Genomic DNA, 20,572 nt, shown 5'->3' with positions numbered 1-20,572 from the left:
ATTGAGAGATTCTCGAAGAGGCAGAGGGAGATGGGAAGTGCAAGGAACAGAGAAGCTGTGTACAGGAGGAAACAAACATTCAGGACACAGAGTTGGGGGATCCAGGGCTTTACTTGGCATCCTCTTGGACTCCCTGAGTGTCCTTTGTCACTTCCCTGGCCCTGATGGACTTCCATTTCTCCATCTGTAATAATGATGATACTGACATGTGTGAACCTCAATATTCTAAATTACTAAGAATGCCAAGACTCCATAAGAACAACTTCTCCCCAGGATCCTTTCTGGGCTAAAGATGTTAAGGAGGTTGGGACCATTCAAGGTCCATCATCCACTAGGGAGCCCCCCCCCCAATTTTACTGACTGACCAACTGGAACCAGAGGATGACAAGGATTTATCCAGAGTTCCAGAGGTAATCAAGATGGAACTGAGGCTGGGGTTTCTTGAGTCCCAGCCCAGAGTCTTCTCCTGATCCCTGGGGGTGTTAGCCTGGGGCCCAAGGACCTACTTGGGGTTTGGGGGGGCACTGAGGTTCCACATGATGGGTTTAGGAAGCTTCCAAACTTGTACATGACTTTTTTGTGTATAATTCACTACTGTTTCCTCAGCTCCTAGAACAATGTTTGGCACATAGTAGGTGCTCAATAAATATTTATTGAATGAATGGGAATGGGCATTTGGTGGAGGGGTAGTGTGCAGGTTTTCATCTGATTCCCTGAGGGGACTGTGTTCAGAAAGCTTCTGTTCCCCTACATCGCCCTCCCAGTAGCTTTACAGCAGTGAGACAGGGTGGGAAAAGTACCAGCCCCACCTCCCCGCCCAGATCCCAGGCCTCCCTCTTTTCTCTTCCCCACAACACCAAAGACCCAACTTCCTGCATCTCAGTGATCCACCCCTCCTCCTGCAAAACCATTTTCCTCATTAAGTTCATTTTTTTTTCTCACTCCCCTCCTCCCTCCTCTTTCTTTCTCTGAGAAGGGTTTCCAGGAACCTCTTCTGGGAACTTCTGGGGCAATGGTGTATTTGTGCCTGTGTGTGTGTGTGTGTGTGTGTGTGTGTGTGTGTGTGTGTGTGTGTAGGGAGATCTTCACATCTCATCAGGAGCCTGGCGTGTGTGTGTGTGTGTGTGTGTGTGTGTGTGTGTGTGTGTGTGTGTAGGGAGATCTTCACATCTCATCAGGAGCCTGGAGCCTGTTACACACCCGTGGGGAGGAAGGGAGGGAGGTGGCCTGTCAGAAGGGGAGAGGTCTGTCCAGCACTGTGTGTTTCCTCCTGCTCTCCAGCCTAGTTCTAGAAGGACAGCCATTCCTGGTTGACCCCTGAGGGCCAGGGGAGGGGGGGGAACGCCATCAGCCGGGACAGCAGCCTTGGCCACTCTAGGGCATGGGAACAGAGGCAGAGACAGGGAGGGGAGACGGAGCCCAGGATGGCCCCAGCGTTGACTCACTGGCTGTGTGACCCTGGGCTAATCACTTGGCCTCTTCGGTGACGGCCTTTGAGTAGGGCCTGGGATCCCAGAGATCCTTCCAGTTCAGGTCCCCTGGTCACCCTTTTCCCAGGATGGGCAAGGGGCTTGAGTTACACAATCCCACAGGCCCTTGTGCTTCTTCCATCATCAAATTCCTTCAAGATAAATCCCAAAGCTGACACCGATCCTTCCCCACTCCACCACCACCCACCCCCGATCCCGGTCCAGCCATTAGCATCTCCTGCCTGGGCTCCTGGCTTCTGCCCTTACTTCCCATATTCTGTTCCCTACTCAGCAGCCAGGCAATCCCGTTAACATTTAAGCCAAATCCCAATCCTTCTCTGCTAGGAGCCCCTCTGTAGCTCCCATTTCTCTTGGAATGAAAGGCAAAGTCCTCACGTGGATTCAGAAAGCTCCATAATACGGGCCCCTGTCCCTGGCCTGTCTCAGTTCCACTCCTCACATTCTCCCGCCCTCGGTTCCCGCCACACCGCTGTGTGTACTTGCTGGCCCTCAAATGCAGGCAGTCTCTTACTCCAGGTTTTGCACTTGCTGTTCCCTCGGCCTGCCGTGTGGTTCCATCTGACCCCTTTCCTCCTTCAGGTCTTTTCTCAAATGCCCCCTTCCCCGTGAGCCCTCCCCGACCTCCTTAGCTAGATCAGACTCCACATCACTCTCTGCCCCCTCAGCTTGATTTTTCCCCATCACCCTGATCGATTCCAAATGTTATGTTTAATCTTTAGTCATTTACTGTGAGGTCCGTGAGGGCGGGGCCTGGGCTGTCTTGGTTACCGTTTTGTCCCCAGCCACAGGCCAGCACAGGGCTGGGCAGAGAGTAGGTATAAACAAATCTCCCTTGAATGAATGAATAGATACCCTTCTCTTGTCCCCAGCCCCCTTCCCAAGCCTGCCCTGCTCTCTGCTCCACCAGCCAGGTGGCCGATTGCCCTTCATTTGACTCTGCCCCCTCCTCCTCCTCCTCAATCCTGACCTGGAGAATGCTGTTTATCTTGAAACTCTGAAATGCTCTGTCCTGCTCCCTCTCTCCCCTGTAGGACCGGGGGGGGGGGCTCCCCAAAGGCAAAAGTGACCACTCAGCGCTCGGCGAATTTCTTCTTCCACCTTCCCCATGCGTCACAGACTTTTACCCCCTTGTTGAAAGTAATCCTAACCTTGTTGTCTTTACCTCCTGGAAAGTTAATCTACTGGTCCCCTCCTCTAGGAAGCCCTCTCTGACCCCCAGACCGGGTCTGATGCCTTCTTGGGTTCCCCCAGCCCCTGGGCTCCCCGTCTGAGCCCTGCCCACTCTGGGTCATCACTATCCAGGGGCAGATCTGTCTCCCCCAGTGGAGTGGGAGCCACGCGGGCAGGGCCAGCGCTGTCATTTGTCCCCGCTGGGTCACTAGCACCAGCCAGCGCAGGGCTAGGCACAGTTCTACTGCATCGTTAGGGGGTCATCGTGGTGGAGGACGATGGTTGACCAGTGACACATCAACCTCACTATTTTCCTATTGTCTTACATGCTTATGGAATTTCACATGGCCTAATTTACATACAATTTGCATACACCGGACCAAGAGGGAAGGGAGGGTGGCGTTAGTACGGAGGAGCGGGGGCTCTGCGCGACACGAGGTTCACTGTGCCGGCAGCAGCATCTTCAGCTGCACCTGGTCCCTCTGGGAGGGCTGAGCGGCCGCCCAGCTGGCTGCCACGGCCTTGGCCATGCTGTGCCTCTTGGAAGTGAGCGGGGTCTCCAGGGTGAGTGAGACGTTGGCCATCTCCTGGGGTTTGTCACTGGCCAGAAAGCGGAGCAGGTTGTGCAGGGCCTTGGCCACGTGACTGCGGGCGCCCTCGTTGACGAGGCAGTAGAGGATGGGGTCAGCCACACAGTTGAGGCTGGTGAAGGCCAGTGAGCTGTGGTACGCCGAGAAGACACGTTCCTCGAAGCCACAGTCCCAGGGGTGGCGCAGGTAGACGGCGCTGCGGGAGAGCAGGAGTACATGGTAGGGCGCAAAGCAGACCAGCACGATGGCAATGAGGCTGAGGGCCAGCCTCTTGATCTTGGCCTTCTCCTGGCGCTCGGTGGACACGCTGCCCCGCACAGCCCGCAGGATGCCGCGGTAGGAGAGCAGCATGAGGGCCCACGGGAAGAGGAAGCCCACGAAGACCCGGTAGAGGTTCATCCAGGCCACCCAGCCCTCCATGGGGAACTTCTCGAAGCAGAAGGTGTGGTTGTAACGGTCGCGGAAGAGCTCATCATGGAACAGGGGCGCCGAGTTGGCTCCCAGTTCCGTGGCCCAGACCACGGAGCTCACGGCCACGGCCGTCTTGACACGGCGCAGGCGGGTGAACCGCAGCGGGTGGGCCACGGCCAGGTAGCGGTCCACGGAGATGCAGCAGAGGAAGGCGATGCTGATGTAGATGTTGGTGTAAAAGATGAACCCGAAGAGCTTGCAGGAGCCGGGGCCGTGGATCCAGTTGTCGTGGTGCAGGAAGTAGTCCACCCACAGCGGCAGCGTGCAGATGTACAGCAGGTCGGCGATGCTCAGGTTCATTAGGTACACACCCAGCTCGTTGTGTTGTCGCACCTGGCGGTAGGCGGCCCACAGGGCCAGGCAGTTGGTGGGCAGTCCCACGCCAATGACAAAGATGTAGAGGGAGGGCGGGAAGAGGTGGTCCACGAGGGAGTCCACGTGGCAGCCCTCCCACGTGCGGTTGCCCATCCTCGGCACTGAGGCTTTCGAGACGCTTCCCCTGGCCCACGGGGGCTGTGGGGCCATGGGTGGCGGGAGGCCATCAGGCCCCCTGAGCCCCCTCCTCGGAGGCTCAGGGGAACATGGTGGCAGGCAGTCCACGGCGAAGAGATGAGGCTGACCACGGATCGTGGGCCAGGCTGCGCAGGGAAGGATAGAGCCGGAGAGGGAAGAGTTGGAGGAGGGATAGAATTACGACAAGAGGGAGGTTTGGGGGATGGCAGGATTAACAAAGATCTTTGTCAAGGAGGTTTTGTGAACCCAATCAGAGCATAAATGGAGGAGTACTGGGGTCACGCAAAACTGACTGAGGGGGGTGTTTATAGAGGAGATGAAGGCATCCGTGGGCAGTGGTGAGAGAGAGAGAGATCTGCGGAGGATGTAGAAAGGAAGCGTGGCCGTGCTGAAGTAACGGTGGGGTGGAAATGTAGGGGATAGTGTTGAGATAGGATAGTCTACAGTTAGGGAGTGTTGGAAAGACCGGGCAACATGGATGGGGGTGCTGGCATTTCCTGGGACCCCAGTAAGAAATAAGGAAATAAGGAAGGTAAGCAGTGAGGAGAAGATTACGGAAAAGGAGGTGTCCTGTGAGGGATGAAAGAGAGGAAGGGCTTGGTCTGGGGAATGTGGGAAGGGTTCTTAAGAAACAGGAAGGAGGTGAGTAAGGGCTAGATCAGAGCAGGGTTACTAATACAGGGGATTTAAAGGGGACAGGGACGGGGCTCCAGCTTGGTCCTGGTGGGAGCTGAGCAGTTGAGATGAGGTGGCCCCGCCTCACAGTTCAAAGCTGATTTTGCAGCACCTGTGGGGAGAGAAGACTGCAGTAAGAGGAGTCACGGACCACCCCCTTCCCCCCACACCCCTTTTGCCCTGACTCCATTGGGCTGCAGAGGGCGGGGGCCCTAATGATGCCTAATTGAGCCTCACTCTAAGCAACGGATCTCTGAAAACACAGATTTGAGATGCCAGATATATTTTTTCCCTACCAGATGTTAGAATAAAGATCCAACTTAGATTTTAAAACTTTCTTCCAGAAACCATGTAAAACTTGCACAAGTCTCGTATCATGCCGTGGGAAATGGAGAACTAGTCTCACCTATCACGTTCTAGACAGGGAGACTGGGCCCAGAGAGGCTGCGCCACTCCCCTCAAGGATGCACAGCAAGGCAGTGACGGAACCGGGCTAGAATCAGCCCTCCTGCTCCTAACCCAGGGCACCCCATTTTTGACTATAATGATGACGGTGGTGATAATAACAGCTAAAGTTTATTAAGTCCTACTACATAGCAGACCCTGTCTTAAGCACTTTTATGGGTAGGAATTTTAAAATTTCAAGAATCCTATGAGGAATAGGGTTATTCCCCCCGTTCGACAAACTGAGGCACAGAGAGGTTCAGAGACCTGTCCAAGGTCCTGATGACGGGAGAGGGGAAATCTCGGCTTTCTCCAGCCTGCAACTCCTTTCTCCAGCCTGCACTTCAGTTTTCACCCAAGAATAACTGGACAGAAGGGGGCCCTGGGCTGACAGCCCAGGGCAGCATAGCTGCAGGAGGCTGGGGGGGTGGCGGGGCGGGGAAGGGCTGAGAGGAGCATCTGTGGACCCGGTTGAGGTCGGGAGCAAGGGGGAGCCCTGGGGGCAGCGCCAGCAGGTTCCCTCCCTCAGAGACTGCCCCCTTCACTGTCTCCTCCCACTCCGCTCCGACTTTGCCGAGTGAGAGTCTAGGGCCTCACCCTCCTGGTCCTGCGGAGACCTTTAAGGACAGGGCAAAGGACAAAATCTTGGACCAAGCCCCGGACCACTGTCAGCCCCCAGAGAGGTGGGGAGCGAAGTCCCGAATTAGAGGCACCTTCAGAAGCCATTCCATCCAAGGGTTTGCATCAGTTTCGTTTTTAGGTTGTGAAACCACTTAAAAAAAAGGGGGGGGTGCTTCCCTGGTGGCGCAGTGGTTGAGAGTCCGCCTGCCGACGCAGGGGACACGGGTTCGTGCCCCGGTCCGGGAAGATCCCACGTGCCGCGGAGCGGCTGGGCCCGTGAGCCATGGCCGCTGCGCCTGCGCGTCCGGAGCCTGCGCTCCGCAGCGGGAGAGGCCACAACAGTGAGTTGACCACGTACAGAAAAAAAAAAAAAAAAAAAAGACATCTCAGCTGGAAACCCCATCTAAGACAGTGACAGAGGAAGCTGCTCTGTGCTCTAGAAAAAATGAGGTGGCGGGAGGAAGGCCACCTCTGAAGAATCCCCAGGAAACGCTTTGAAAACCACTGGTTGAGTCGATTGGACAGATGAGGAAACCAAGGCCCAGAGACGGGAAGGGATGAGGCCAAAGGTACACAGCAGGTACATGGGAACCTCCCAGGGGCCTGAGCATCTGCTCATGGGAAAGGCCACTCGGCTCTCCCTACCTCCACACTAAATGCCGAATCCGTGCATGTCTCTGAAAGCCCTGCTGCTGCCCGCTCCACTCAGCCATCACCACCGGCTTGGACTTTGCAGTGGCCTCCTCACGGCTTTCCCGGCTGCCACTCCGACTTCCCTCAACTCACTTCCCACGTGGCAGCCAGGAAGTTCTCTCTAACATGGAAATCAGCTCTTGTTTACTTCTCTGCTTGAGAAACTCTCCAACGGCTTCCCAGTGGACTTGGGGTGAAATCCCAAATCCTCACCCCGGGTGACAAGGCACTGCCTGACCAGCGTGAGCAGCCTAGCTGACTTTCTTGCCCACCTCCCCTCCCCCACCTCAGCAGCCTCAAGGCTGGAGCTTCTTACCAGCGTCAAAACCTTTGTTCTGGACGTCCGTGCCTCAGTGGTTAGGAATCCGCCTGCCAGTGCAGGGGACACGGGTTCGATCCCTGGTTCGGGAGGATCCCACATGCCGCGGAGCGACTATGCCCGTGCGCCACAACTGCTGAGCCTGCGCTCTAGAGCCCGCGAGCTACAACTACTGAGCCCGCGTGCCACAACTGCTGAAGCCCGCGCGCCTAGAGCCCGTGCTCCGCAACAAGAGAAGCCACTGCAACGAGAAGCCCGCGCGCCGCAACGAGAGAAAGCCCACGCGCAGCAACGAAGACCCAACTCAGCCAAAACAAAACAAGACAAAACCTTTGTTCTTCCTTCAGACTTACTTACGACTAGCTCCGTCAACTCCTTCACCTCCTCAGGGAGGCCCTCTGTACCCAGAGTCCTGACCACCCATTCCCAGGGCTCTCTCCTCACATCACTTTGCATCTTGTTTGTGTCTGTCTGTCTGTCTAGAACGGACATTCCAGGAGGGCAGGGACCTTGTGTTGACTGCTGTATCACCAGCGCCCAGGACAGGCCCGGCATACAGTAGGCACTCAAGAAATGACTTTGGACTGAGGGAAGAGGCATTGGTCAGCCCCTCCCCCAACACAGGCCACCCGCTCACCTTGAGGTGGCAGCACCCCCTACTTCAAGCTCAAGCGAGTCCCTGCAGGGACCCAGAGAAAGAGGTGGGGAGAGAAAAAAGTGAAGAGGGCAGGATCTATCTGCTGCACAACTGACTTTGAAAGATCAGGGCTGAGTCCCACTTAGTAAGTCCTCCCGGCTGTTGGCTCCTCCATGACTGAAGAGCTGCCCTCACCTCAGACTCACAGGGACTCCTGGATCCTGTGGAGATGGGACAGAGGGGGCTTGCTCCTGGCTGGAACAGTGCAATCTGGTCCCTACCTTTGAACTGAAACCCCCCGTCCAGAGCAAATCACTTAAAACACCTCTCTCGGGCTTCCCTGGTGGCGCAGTGGTTAAGAATCCGCCTGCCTGGGGCTTCCCTGGTGGCGCAGTGGTTGAGAGTCCGCCTGCCGATGCAGGAGACACGGGTTCGTGCCCTGGTCCGGGAAGATCCCACATGCCGCGGAGCGACTGAGCCCGTGAGCCATGGCCGCTGAGCCTGCGCGTCCGGAGCCTGTGCTCCGCAACGGGAGAGGCCACAACAGTGAGAGGCCCGCATACCGCAAAAAAAAAAAAAAAAAAAAAAAAAGAATCCGCCTGCCAATGTGGGGGACACAGGTTCGAGCCCTGGTCCGGAAGATCCCACATGCCGCGGAGCAACTAAGCCCATGAGTCACAACTACTGAGCCTGCGCTATAGAGCCCGCGAGCCACAACTACTGAGCCCACGAGCCACAACTACTGAAGCCTGCGCGCCTAGAGCTCGTGCTCCGCAACAAAGAGCTGCCCCCGCTCAATGCAATTAGAGAAAGCCCACGCGCAGCAATGAAGACCCAACGTAGCCAAAAATAAATAAATAAATAAATTTATATTAAAAAACAAAACAAAAACCCAAACATCTCTCTCCCCTCTGTCTGCCCTGGGTCTCTCATTCCTCCTGTAACACTGAGGGAATTACTTCTTCAGGAGCCTCAGTTTCCCCTTCTATAGAAAGGGGGGGTGGGCACAACGTTTATACTAGTCACATCCCAGATATGAAAATCCTTGGGACTTCCCTGGCAGTCCAGTGCTTAAGACTCCGCGCTTCCACTGCAGGGGGCACGGGTTTGACCCTGTGCCTAGTATCCTGCCTGCTGTGTGGCTCAGCCAAAAAAAAAAAAAAAAAAAAAGAAAATATCAATTCTATACAAACTCTTCCAGAAAACTGGAGAGGATGAAACATCTCCGAATTTATTCACAGGGAACTATGGATATATTCAATATCCTGTGATAAACCATAATGGAAAACAATATTTTTAAAAAATGAATGTCTAGGGGCTTCCTTGATGGAGCAGTGGTTGGGAGTCCGCCTGCCAATGCAGGGGACACGGGTTCGAGCCCTGGTCCGGGAAGATCCCACATGCCACAGAGCAACAAAGCCCGGGAGCCACAACTACTGAGCCCACGTGCCGTAACGACTGAAGTCTGTGCGTCTGGAGTCCGTGGTCTGCAACAAGAGAAGCCACCGCGGTGAGAAGCCCACGCACCACAACAAAGAGTAGCCCCTGCTCTCTGCAACTAGAGAAAAGTCCACATGCAGTAAGGAAGAACCAACACAGCCAATAAATAAATAAATAAATATTTTAAAAAAAGAATGTCTATATGTGTGTAACTGAGTCACTTTGCTGTACAGCAGAGATTGACACAACGTTGTAAATCAACTCCACTTCAATAAAAAACAAACTTAATTAAAAAAAAGAAAATCCTTGGTAGAGGTGATATCACCTATAAATTTGAACAATTATTACTATTCCACAGGCACTGGGCAGCTGACACAAGAATGAACCAGTTCATAATGGGAGGAGGCACTGAGAGCTGGGAGTTCCCTTTGCCCCACCCTCTCAAGAATCCCTGGGTTCAGCTGAGGCTGGGGTGGGTACACTGCATGAGACTGATTTCCTGCAGCCAAAGGAAATACACTTCCCATTGCTAATTTCCTCGAGGGGGAACCAGTTGGCCGCTTACCCCTCCCTCCTCCTCAACCCATCTGCTTCTTGGGGGATGCTGAGCATGGGGAAGGGGCATTCAACCCTCTCTTCTCCCCCACCTGAGATCTGCCCACCACCAAACCCCCGAAAGACAGCGCGGAATGACAGACTCTCAGAACTCCACAGTGCAACCGGCCTATATGCCACAACATATAGGGGCGCGAGGCTATCTCTGACCCCTGCCTGATACAGATGGGGAAACTGAGGCCTAGAGCCACAAAGCAGTTGTCTAAGTCACACGGTGTGTCAAGACTGCATAGATCTGTCATTCTTAAGTAAAAAGCTTCCCCTTACCTGAATGTTTTCTCTCTTCACCTCCTGCATTCCCGTAATTTTTCTCAAGTCTTTCCGGGGTTCTCGGCCCTCGTTAAGAATCTGTTGAAAGATCCACGGACTCTCACCACGAGAAAGCAAGTGACCTGGGCTTCCCTGGTGGCGCAGTGGTTGAGAGTCCGCCTGCCGATGCAGGGGACGCGGGTTCGTGCCCCGGTCCGGGAAGATCCCACGTGCCGCGGAGCGGCTGGGCCCGTGAGCCGTGGCCGCTGCGCCTGCGCGTCCGGAGCCTGTGCTCCGCAACGGGAGAGGCCACGACAGTGAGAGGCCCGCGTACCGCAAAAAAAAAAAAAAAAAAAGAAAGAAAGAAAGGAAGTGACCTCGGCGTCTTGGGTGCCCACCTGACTCCCTTGCCCAGCCCACTGAAGCCAAGACCCTGGTGGGCTGGGATCTAAGTTGCCTCCCTTACTCAGGCTTTGTGTGTAGGAGGTCAACCCCCAAATCTCACAGTGCGCACAAGAAGCTCCCCAGACCCACAGGCCTCCCTTGTGGTCCCTGCTGCCCCCTCCCAGAGGGTCAGGGAAGAGAGATAAGCTGAGAATATGGAGCCATAGTGGGGAGACAGGAAGGACTGTCAGACCACTGCCCCCACTTTGCACCTCAGCTGCTGAAGCCAGATAAGTCCCTGGGCCCTGGCAGCCACCTCTAAGTCCAGCAAGGCTGAAGGACTGCGGGCGGTGAAAGGACAAGACGGAGAGGTAACAGAGCCCCACACCCCCCCACTCACCAGTCTTGTCCTAGAAGCCTCCAGGTCGCCTCTCTCACCCCCCGCTTCCCTCCGCTGAGGGCTCCTGCTCCCCTGACAGCCCCGGGGGACCAGCCAGCTCCGGTCTGCTCATTAGGGGACGAAATGTGATCACCAAGCCTCGCTCCCCACCTGGTGTCCTGGCGGCTGGCCGGCGGAAACTAGGGGACAGTCCGGCCACCGTGACCGCTCCACTGGGCCTCAGTTTCCCCATTTCTACTGAAGGGGTCCTCATCCCCCCACACCCCCCCCCACTGTCCAAAAGGGACACCAGAGTCCTTGACTCTACTCCTCTGATGTTCTAGATTGCCAGGTTCTCAAATCCTCAGGTTCTAGCGTTAGTCCTGTTCCTGGTTTACTGTTCTATTATTGTAGCATTCTAGAGCTTTACCTTTCTTCCATTCTATTATTATTATCATGGTGGCTTTCCATGCCCTTCTCCTTCTAAGTTTCCAATATCCCAGCGTCTCACACTCCAAGATTCTCAATTTCTATTGTTAGAACGCTCTATGATTTTTTTTAACATTCTATAACTTTCAGAATCTATTATTAACTCTCAGTGATTACTATCTTTGCCCAGCAAACACGAATATTTATTCCCCTTTTCTTTTTCACAGAAATGGGAACATACTCTACATACCGTAAACCTCACTTCCTTTTTCCTCCCTATCTAATCCGTTTTTGTTTTTTTTTTTAACATTCTAGCAGCCTAAAGTTCTAAGATTATGCAGAATTCTAAGATACTAAGGATTCAATGGGGAAGGGGTAGTCACCACGTTCACCTGGTCCGTAAATTCTCAGCCCCCTGGGGGGGACATTAGGAGCCCAGGCTGCCTCCCAGGGAGCCTTGCCACATCCCTCCCTGCTCGCTCACACCGGCTGAGTTATTATTTGTCTAGACACAAACCAAATTATAGGCCCTGTCCTGCGGGAGCAGTGGGCTTCATGGGGAGGGTCAGGAGACAGAGTCAGGCGGGAGTTCATCTCTGCACTACCCCCCCCCTTCCCCTCTCTTCCCTCCTTCTCTGAAACTCCACCCCTTCCACCCAAACTAACTCTTGTCCCCTCTCCTTCTCCAACACCATGGTTTTAGAAATATTTTCTCTCCTCTGCCTCTAAAAGGCTCCATCCTGGGTTCCAGCCATTCGCACTCACGTTGGCATTCTTCCCTCCTCTCTACGAAGACCTCCTGCCCCACAGGAATCCGACATAGTGGCAGCAAAAGAAGCCAGATCTCTGGATTGCGGCTTCAGTGGAACTGGAGTCCCAACCTTAGCCTGAAACTGACTCACTGTGGGGACTTCTGCTCTTGGGCCTCAGTTTCCCCATCTGTAAAATGGGGGGCTTGGTCTAGCTGGCTCTGCAAGCACTTGCAAGCTCTCGGCTGTGTGCGAACACTGAAAACTGCCAAGATTCCACCACCAAGCTTTTTGGATTGAAGGATTCAAATATCCTAAGGACCTTTAATTAGAGGGTTTGAGCATTCCTGGTCCTCTCTGATCATTCTCACTTACCTGGTCCTTTCATTCAAAGACTTCACATGCAAGACTTCTTGCTTCTATGATTCCCAGAGTTCTGGCGCCCCTCCCCCATCGGTCTCTCTCATTTTCTACTACTGGATGCCCCACCACCAGAAAGGAAAACCTCCCCATCCTCACCCCGAACCTGAAGTCAAGCTCAACCACAGAGACAGAGTTGTGAGGGGCCTTTGGTGAGTTCAGAAGGAGCGGGGCTGGTGATGGGCCCTGGTGGGGGGCGGTGGGGATGTGGCCCCCATCAACTCCATCTGCGCCCTCAGGAAACTCCCCCAGCGCACGTCCCGCCTGAGTACACAACACACATCCCACAACCGAAATTCCAGAGCTGTCCTTCAGCTTGCTTGAAGGTGGGGGGTGTCCAGCTCAAGGAGGGGTGGGGGATGAAGTCAAGGCAGGAAGGAGTTAACGGGTGACCCAGCCAAATCCTGGAAGGGAGGAAGTGGGGGAGGAAGTTTACCCCCCAGCCAGGAATTCCTGAAATTGGAGGGTGGGGTGGGTGCGACCTCCAGAGCGGTGGGGTGACTCTTGAGGGGGAGGGGGGGTCACAGGGGCACTCCCAAAGCAGCTCCTCAGCCCATGTGAAAGTTGGAATTTGCGAGGATTTGGAATGAGATGATGACGGGGTGAAGTTACCAGCACAGGGTCTAAGATACAGAGAGACAGAGACAGAGGAATACCGAGAGACAGAGACAGGAAGGGAAAGGGCAAAGAGATGCGCAGAGACGGGGAGATGGAAGCAGAGAGATCCACAGAAACTGAGAGTTCGTCAAGACACAGAGATGGAGGCAGAGCGAGAGAGCGACGGAGACGCAGAGATAAAGAAATCGACAGAGACACCCGGAGATGGAGAAAGAGAGAGACACACCCAGAGGGAGAGGGACCGCGGATCCAGAGACCCATCAGAGACAGACGGAGAGATGGAGACACATCCAGAGACAAAGTCAGCCGCAGAGACGCGGGGAAGAGCCGGCCCCAGAGAGGGGCGGGGACGGCGACGGCGCGGGAGACTGAGGCAGCGGACGGACGCGGGGACGCGAAGCCCCCGGGCGGCGCGGGGAGGAGCAGCCCCCGGCGGCCGCAGGACCGGCGCGGGCGGGGCAGGGACCGGCGGCTACCTGCGCGTGACGGCTGCACGGGGCAGGTGGCGCCTCTCTCCGCGGCTAGGGGAGCCGCGCTCCACGGCGGCGCAGGAACCCGGCGGCGACTTCTACTGGCCCCCGGGCCAGAGCCGCCAGCCGAGGCCCCGCCCCGGCCCGGCCGGGCCCGCCCCCATTAACCCCTCCTTTGTCGCTCCCCCTTAACCCCTTTAAGTCTTCACCCCGCTAAAGGCTTCCAGCCCTGGGGAAATCTCACCGGCCGCTGGAAGACCCCCCCAGTCCTTCAACATCTCCATCCTGGAGACCCCCACCTCATTAACCCCTTTGGTTCCCGTGCCCCCAGTCCCGCGCTCCAACTAGATCAAGCCCTCAGCTGGGGTTGGGGAGGGGGAAGGGGGGATCCCTCATTGAGCTGAACCATTTCCACCTTTTGGAGACCCCAGTCCCAAGTCATTAACTTTCTGATCATTGCATGTCCCCTTCCCCGAGGGAGAGAACGAGGGGTCTGTTCGTTCCCCAGGCCCCTGGTCAGCGCCAGCCCTGGAAGGAATCCTGGGGTTTCCAGCTCCAGCCCTGCCTCTTGGCGAGACTTAGGCTGGTGACCTCTCTGTGCCTCAGTTTCCTCTTCTGATAACGTGGTCTCTCACAGTCCCTTTGTCATGGGGACGTCATACCATCAAGTCTATAAAACAGGACCCACCCCCAACCCCCTCCACGATCCCCTACCTCCTGCTTTATTTGCTTTTCCCCGTAGAACTTGTCACCATCCAACATTCTATGTATTTCACTTTTTTTTCTAATTATCTGCCTCTCCACTAGGAGGAGTGTCATTTTTGTGTTTGGTTAGTTTACTACAAGACAGGCATTCCATACACGTTATTCTCAGAGAGTAAATACACGACTGGTAAGTGCTTCAAAGATATTTACTGATTATCATCATCACGTCCTTTATAAATTGGTCATGAGAATTCATTCTTGGGCAAAGCACTTTGGACCAACCTGGGATGTAGCACTCAAAAATGGGCTTGCAGGGCTTCCCTGGTGGCGCAGTGGTTGGGAGTCCGCCTGCCGATGCGGGGGACGCGGGTTCGTGCCCCGGTCTGGGAGGATCCCACATGCCGCGGAGCGGTTGGGCCCGTGCGCTGAGCCTGCGCGTCCGGAGCCTGTGCTCCGAGAGGCCACAGCAGTGAGAGGCCCGCGTACCGCAAAAAAAAAAAAAAAAAAAAAAAAAAAAAAAGGCTTGCAAATTCTTTTATATTTATTTTGAAAATAAAAATGCTTGGACCTTAAGAGAGCAGTGCAACGAGTTGTGACAAACAGATACGCCCATGTGACTAAGCACCCAGATTAAGACATAAACATTTCCATCACCTGAGAACATTGGTTTTTTTGCCCCTTTCCAGGGCATACTGACAGCCTACTTCACTCCCAGAGGCAACTCCATGCCTTTCTGTTTTTCTTTTTCTTTTTGTTAACTGGAAATTAGTGTTGCCTGTTCCAGAACTTCACAGAAATGTAATGAAACACTTCTGTTTTGTTTAAGGTAGCTATTATAATCATTCACCATGTGGCCTTGGACAAAAGACTTCACCTCCCTGAACCATATTACCACCTTCCTCTCAGGGCTCCTGAGGGAAACAGCAAGTGAGTTAACCAAGGACCCAAGTGACCTGCAATACACACAGGAATAAAAGATTTTTCCTCCCACCCTCCTTCAAGGGGACAGACAGAGACCCTCCAATGGGAGTATCACGAAGGCTTTAGCCCCCTCCCCACAAATAACCTGATATAAATCTTATCAGCTTCAAGACAAGCCCTCCTGTCAGCCCCTTGGCCACCCCAAGCTCATCCTAAAGAGAAATTCTGGCGTGCACTGGTGGGCGAGGGTCCCCTGCTCTCCTGGGCTCACCCTAAGTTTATAATGTGATTCAGTTAGGGTCCTGGCAGGAAACAGGTAGCCATTCAAAGAGTTTAAGTGGGGGGAAATTCCCTGGTGGTCCAGTGGTTAGGACTCAGCGCTTTCACTGCCAAGGGCGCAGGTTCAGTCCCTGGTCAGGGAACTAAGATCACCACAAGCCACGTGCATGGTGCGGTCAAAAAAAAAAAAAAAAAAAAGAGTTTAAGTGAGAACATTTATGAAGGGAAGGTTTAGAAGGGTTGGCAGGGTGAAGGAACCCACAAAATATGGGGCGATGCCAGGGAACCAGCTGGAGCCAGAACCAAGCCATGACCACCCTTCAGGCAGAAAGCTAAAGTTTGGAGTGGAGCCCATAGGAGCTGTAGCTCTAGGTAGAGGAACACAGCCACTGCCAAAACTGCAGGGGTGCAGGGAGGGGCCCGGAAAAGAAATACTCCAACCTCTCCCCCACTACTTACCTTCAGATATCCTGTCAGTGCCTGTAACGGGGAGACCCCAACGAGAAGGCAGAGGGCAAGGGACTCCCGTGGATGGAGCCCACACAGGTCAGTCTCCCAGGGCCCAGAGCAGGAGGAGAAAGGCGGAGAGTGACCCTGGGGTCCACGGTGGAGAATCACCAGCACTATTCTCCCAGAACTTTCTAGGCACATTTTTCCATGCAGGTCTGAGTCTGGGCACAAGGGGGTGACAGAGCACCAAGAGACCCAGTGAAAGGGCTGCTTAGCGCTGGACCACTTCCTCCCCCAGAACTTGGACCTTAGGTAAGGGTCAAAAGCTGGAGGACAGGAAAGGAGACTTTGATCCCATAGATCTGAAACCTGGAGGTCTGGAGGGGTGATATGATTGCTGGACTGTGCTAGCTGAATAGGAGTTCCCGGGGTGGACAGGTTCAGAAAGGGTGTACCAGCGGGGAGGGAACAGCATGTGCAGAGCTCAGAGGCATGAAATGTCACAAGGAAGGGCAAGTATTGGTGATTCAAGTGACTGGATATAAGAGATGGGGACAGAAGAGGATGTAGGCGTAAAAAGGAAGGATCCAAAAAAAAAAAAAAAAAAAGGAAGGATCAGGGACTTCCCTGGTAGCACAGTGGTTAAGAATTTGCCTGCCAATGCAGGGGGCACTTGTTCGAGCCCTGGTCAGGGAAGATCCCACGTGCCGCGGAGCAACTAAGCCCGTGCACCACAACTACTGACCCGATGCTCTAGAGCCCATGAGCCACAACTACTGAGCCGCGTGCCACAACTACTGAAGCCCACATGCCTAGAGCCTGTGCTCTGCAACAAGAGAAGCCACTGCAATGAGAAGCCCGTGCACTGCAACGAAGAGTAGCCCCTGCTTGCTGCAACTAGAGAGAGCCCGTGTGCAGCAACGAAGACCCAACACAGCCAAAAATAAATTTTTTAAAAAAGGATCAGAAATGATTGAAAAATAAGGACAGCTAACATTTAATGACCACTTATTACATTCCAAGTACCATTCTAAGAACTTTATGTGAATAACTCATTTAATCCTCAAAATAACCATATGCAGAGGCACCATTTTACAGATGGGGCCTAGATGGGTAAGTGCTGGACTCCCAACAGTGGAGCTCTAGTCTTTAACTGCTGTTATGCCACTTCCTGGGGGTGGGAAATTAGGGTTGAGGAGTTTGAACTTTGATCCTCTTCATATAACACACTTTCAACTGTTTCACACACACATACCCCCACACACCACTCTCATATTCATTCGGTAAACACTCCCTGAGCCCCTGCTTCTGTACCTGGCCCTGGGCTAGGCAGTGTTGGGGACACAGCAGTGACCCCAACAGCCCTGGCCCTTCTCTCCAAGGGCGGGCAGTCAGTGAGGGGGAGACAGATCTGTCCCTGACAGTCATACTTCAGAGTGGTCAAGGCTGGAACAGGGGTCGAGGGGCTGCTGGAGCCTAGAGGGGGCCTTGTCACAGTTTGTTGGGGGAATAGGAGGAAGGAGGGAGCTGTCAGACTGCCACTTGGAACACTCCCCTCACTTTACCTGGTTCATTCCTTACTCATCCTTCAATAGGCAGGTCTGTTGTCCCCTCCAGGAAGCCCTCCCTGATACCCACTTGGCCTTCTTTTGCCCACTCATGGTCATCATTGTCTAAGGATGGGTCTGCCTTCCCCACCAGACTGAGTCCCTTGAGGGCAGGGCTGGGGCTGTTTCAGTCACCACTCTGCCCAGCACTGCCCAGCTCAGGCTCTGGCCTAGACTAAAATGTTTCTTACGTATATTGAATGAATTCATTCATTGATTAATCAACATTTGTGTTTGTTGAGCATTTACTGCATGCCAGACACTGTGCTAGGCCTTGAGACTACAGTCTTAAAAGCCAAAAGCCTCATCCTCGTGGGCAATTGATTAGTGAATGATTGACTTCTGGTCATATTAATTGAGATCTTTGGCCAGAAAGGTGGAGGGGATGAAACTCTTTGATATGATTGAATACCCTCCCCTTCCTAGAATTTCATGTTTGGCTCTGGGGGCTGTCACTTCTGAAGGATATTGACATTTGGAGAGTTACAGCTTAGGCAGCTGTTCCTGGAGACACATGGACAATCCTCCTTGCTGGTCAAAGAGGGATTTGCAGGTTTCTCCTGCAGTAATTTTTCCTTCCCTTAGGAATTGATGGCCTTGATAAACTGTCACTCTGAAACTGCAAGGCTCTGAGCCTTCCATCCCAAGAGATCATCCGTACAGTTCAGACAAGGAAAAGAAACACAAGCGTGTAATGTTCTACAAAATTCTTATGTATTGCTCTGTCTAGAGAGATCCTATAGATGTGTTACCTTATTAGAGTTCTATTAGTGCAGTGGTTCTCAAAGTGTGGTCCTTGGAGCATCTGGGAACTCTTTGGAAAGGCAAATTCTTGGGCCCCACACAGACTGATGGAATTAGAAACCCTGGATGGGTAATTGGAAGGAGGTGCGTTTTCATTATAACAAAACCTACAGATGATTCTACTACTGCTCCTTCAAGTGTAAGAACTACTGAACTCAAGAATAGTGGGGGGAAATGTCAGTGCTTCAAACATAAAAGAGAGAGAGAGAGAGAGAGAAGAGAGAAGAGAGAGAGAGGTAATTAGATAGCATCACCATAAATTATCTTGCCTACCAAAGATGAAGGAATCAGAACAATTCAATCCCTACTCCTTTTGGACAGTCACAGTTGATATTCAGCTGGTTCACACTGATAGGGCTGTATCAGTTGTTAAAATACTGAAATGCTTTCATACCAGGCAGTAAAGAGTCATTAACAAGAGCAGACTTCTCCTCCTTGTCCTAAGGCAATAGTTGGGGCTGCAAAACTTGATGCTTCTGCTGGGCTAGTTCTAGGCGCCCCACTTGACTTCATGATTCCTCATCCAGCATATCACTACTGACTAAAAGCACACGATGATTTCAGCCAGCCAGTCAACCTCTTCTGAGGTTGTTACCCTCTCTCTCTCCTACTTCTATTCACTGCTGCAGCACTCCGAATCCTGCCGCTTCTCTGGCCCCACCAGAAGAAAGGAAACCTCAATTGTCTTACCTCGATTGGGGAACTTTCTGTACCTCTTGCAGGTTTATTAGAGACTCCCATTGAGAACCCTGACTTATGTTTTCATTGATGATCATTCTTGTAATGATTAATTTTATGCACCAACTTGACTGGGCCATGAAGTGCCTAGATATTTGGTCAAACATTCTGGGTGCTCTGGATGAGCTGGACATTTAAATCTGGAAACTGAGTAAAGCAGATTGCTCTCCCCAATGTGGGTGGGCCTCACCCAATCAGTTGAAGGCCTGCATGGAACAAAAAAGGCTGACCTTTCCCCGAGTAAGAGAGACTATCTTCTGCTCAACTGCCTTTGAACGGGAACACTGGCTTTTTCCTACCTTCTAGATTCAAACTGAAACATTGGTTCTTTCTGTGTCTCGAGTCTGCCGGCCTTCAGACTAGAACTGCACATCTGCCTCTCCTGGATCTCCAGCTTGCCGACTCACCCGGCAGATCTTAGGACTTGTCAGTTTCCATAACTGAATGAGCCAATTCCTTATAATATATACACCCCACTGGTTCTGTTTCTCTGGTGTTTTCTCTAATACAATACTTCAAAACTGAAAATAGAGGTATCCTTTCACTAATTTAAGGTCTCCTTTAGAATACAGCCCCATACCTGAGGTATGATCAGCCCAGATGGCAGAACTCATTGAACTTATTAGGGTTTGTTAACTAGCTAAAGACCAGAGAGCAAACATACACATATACAGACAGCAGGTATACTTTGGGAATACTTTGGAAACAAAAGGGAGTTTCTAACCTTTGCTGGCATCCCCTTGGAAAAATCTATACACGTCATAAAACTGCATAGACACACACACACACACACACACACACATACATGCATGCACACAAGCAGGAGGGCATGTAAAAATGGTGAAATCTGAATAAGGTCTGTAGATTCACCAGTGTCAGTTTCCAAGTTTAGTATTGTGCTATAGTTATACAGGATGTTATCATTGGGGGAAACTGGATGAAGGGTATAGAGGACCTGTCTGTACTATGTTGGCAACTTCCCTTGAGTCTATAATTATGTCAAGATTGTTTAATTAAAACCACACACACACATGTTCCTCAAAAAGTTAAATACAGAATTACCATATGGCTCAGCAATTCTACTCCTAGGTATAAACCCAAGAGAAATGAAAACATATGTCCAAATAGAAACTTGTATATAAATGTTTATCACAGCCTTATTTGCAATAGCAAACTATGGACACAACCCAAACTTCCATCATGGGTGAATGGCTAACACCAAACTATGAGTGATAACAAAATGGTTGTTGTTTTAAGCCATTAAGTTTTGGAATGCTTTGTTCTGAAGCAACAGATACTGGGAATAAGGGTCTTCAAACTCCCAGAAACATTATTGACCCTGCCCTCCAGGGTGTCACCCACCTTGACATAAATATGCTGAGGTTGCTGGTAGCTTCCGTCTCCTGCTTGAGTGTTTTCCCATCTCCCTTCCTTTGGGAGAACTCTCCCACCCATTCGGCGAGGTTTAGGTGGCGCTGTCAGTCCCAGGTACACTAACCCCTTCCTAAGCAAAAAGATGAGCACGTGACCCAGGCCTGGCCGGTCAGATGACTCCATTCCCTAGGCCGTGGAGATTGGCCACGTGATCCACGGTGAGCCAATCAGGTTACTCCTGGAGACGCTTGAGTGGTATGAGAGAAAGACTTCCTCTGGCTTTGTTACCATGTGGCCTGGCAGAATGCCTGCCGCCAC

At 52.7% G+C, this 20,572-nt stretch overlaps 1 protein-coding gene across 8 annotated transcripts; it reads right to left on the bottom strand.

Moving 5' to 3' along the window:
- Positions 1-631: 631 nt before the first annotated feature.
- GPR4 (G protein-coupled receptor 4) lies at positions 632-20,404 on the bottom strand. 8 transcript variants are annotated; one of them, XM_067018489.1, is made up of 4 exons: positions 13,383-13,468; positions 9,946-10,026; positions 6,620-6,788; positions 632-5,021 (listed from the first exon to the last, which is right to left on the bottom strand). In XM_067018489.1, the coding sequence occupies exon 4, from the start codon at positions 4,244-4,246 to the stop codon at positions 3,101-3,103; it is 1,146 nt and encodes a 381-aa protein (XP_066874590.1). In that variant the 5' UTR covers positions 4,247-5,021; positions 6,620-6,788; positions 9,946-10,026; positions 13,383-13,468; the 3' UTR covers positions 632-3,100. The 8 variants fall into 8 exon arrangements, with proteins under 8 accessions (XP_066874590.1, XP_066874586.1, XP_058901237.1 ...); XM_067018485.1 differs by lacking the exons at positions 6,620-6,788; positions 13,383-13,468 and adding an exon at positions 20,243-20,404; XM_059045254.2 differs by lacking the exon at positions 6,620-6,788 and having other exon boundaries at positions 13,383-13,503.
- Between the last annotated feature and the right edge of the window lie 168 nt (positions 20,405-20,572).

The sequence above is a fragment of the Kogia breviceps genome, chromosome 18, assembly GCF_026419965.1.
Source record: "Kogia breviceps isolate mKogBre1 chromosome 18, mKogBre1 haplotype 1, whole genome shotgun sequence".
NCBI lineage: Eukaryota > Metazoa > Chordata > Mammalia > Artiodactyla > Physeteridae > Kogia > Kogia breviceps.
This window is presented reverse-complemented; position numbering and strand designations above follow the sequence as displayed.

Bases quoted from the DNA above. Each gene is read 5' to 3' on its own strand.
- GPR4 (XM_067018485.1), bottom strand. From the start codon at position 4,246: ATGGCCCCACAGCCCCCGTGGGCCAGGGGAAGCGTCTCGAAAGCCTCA.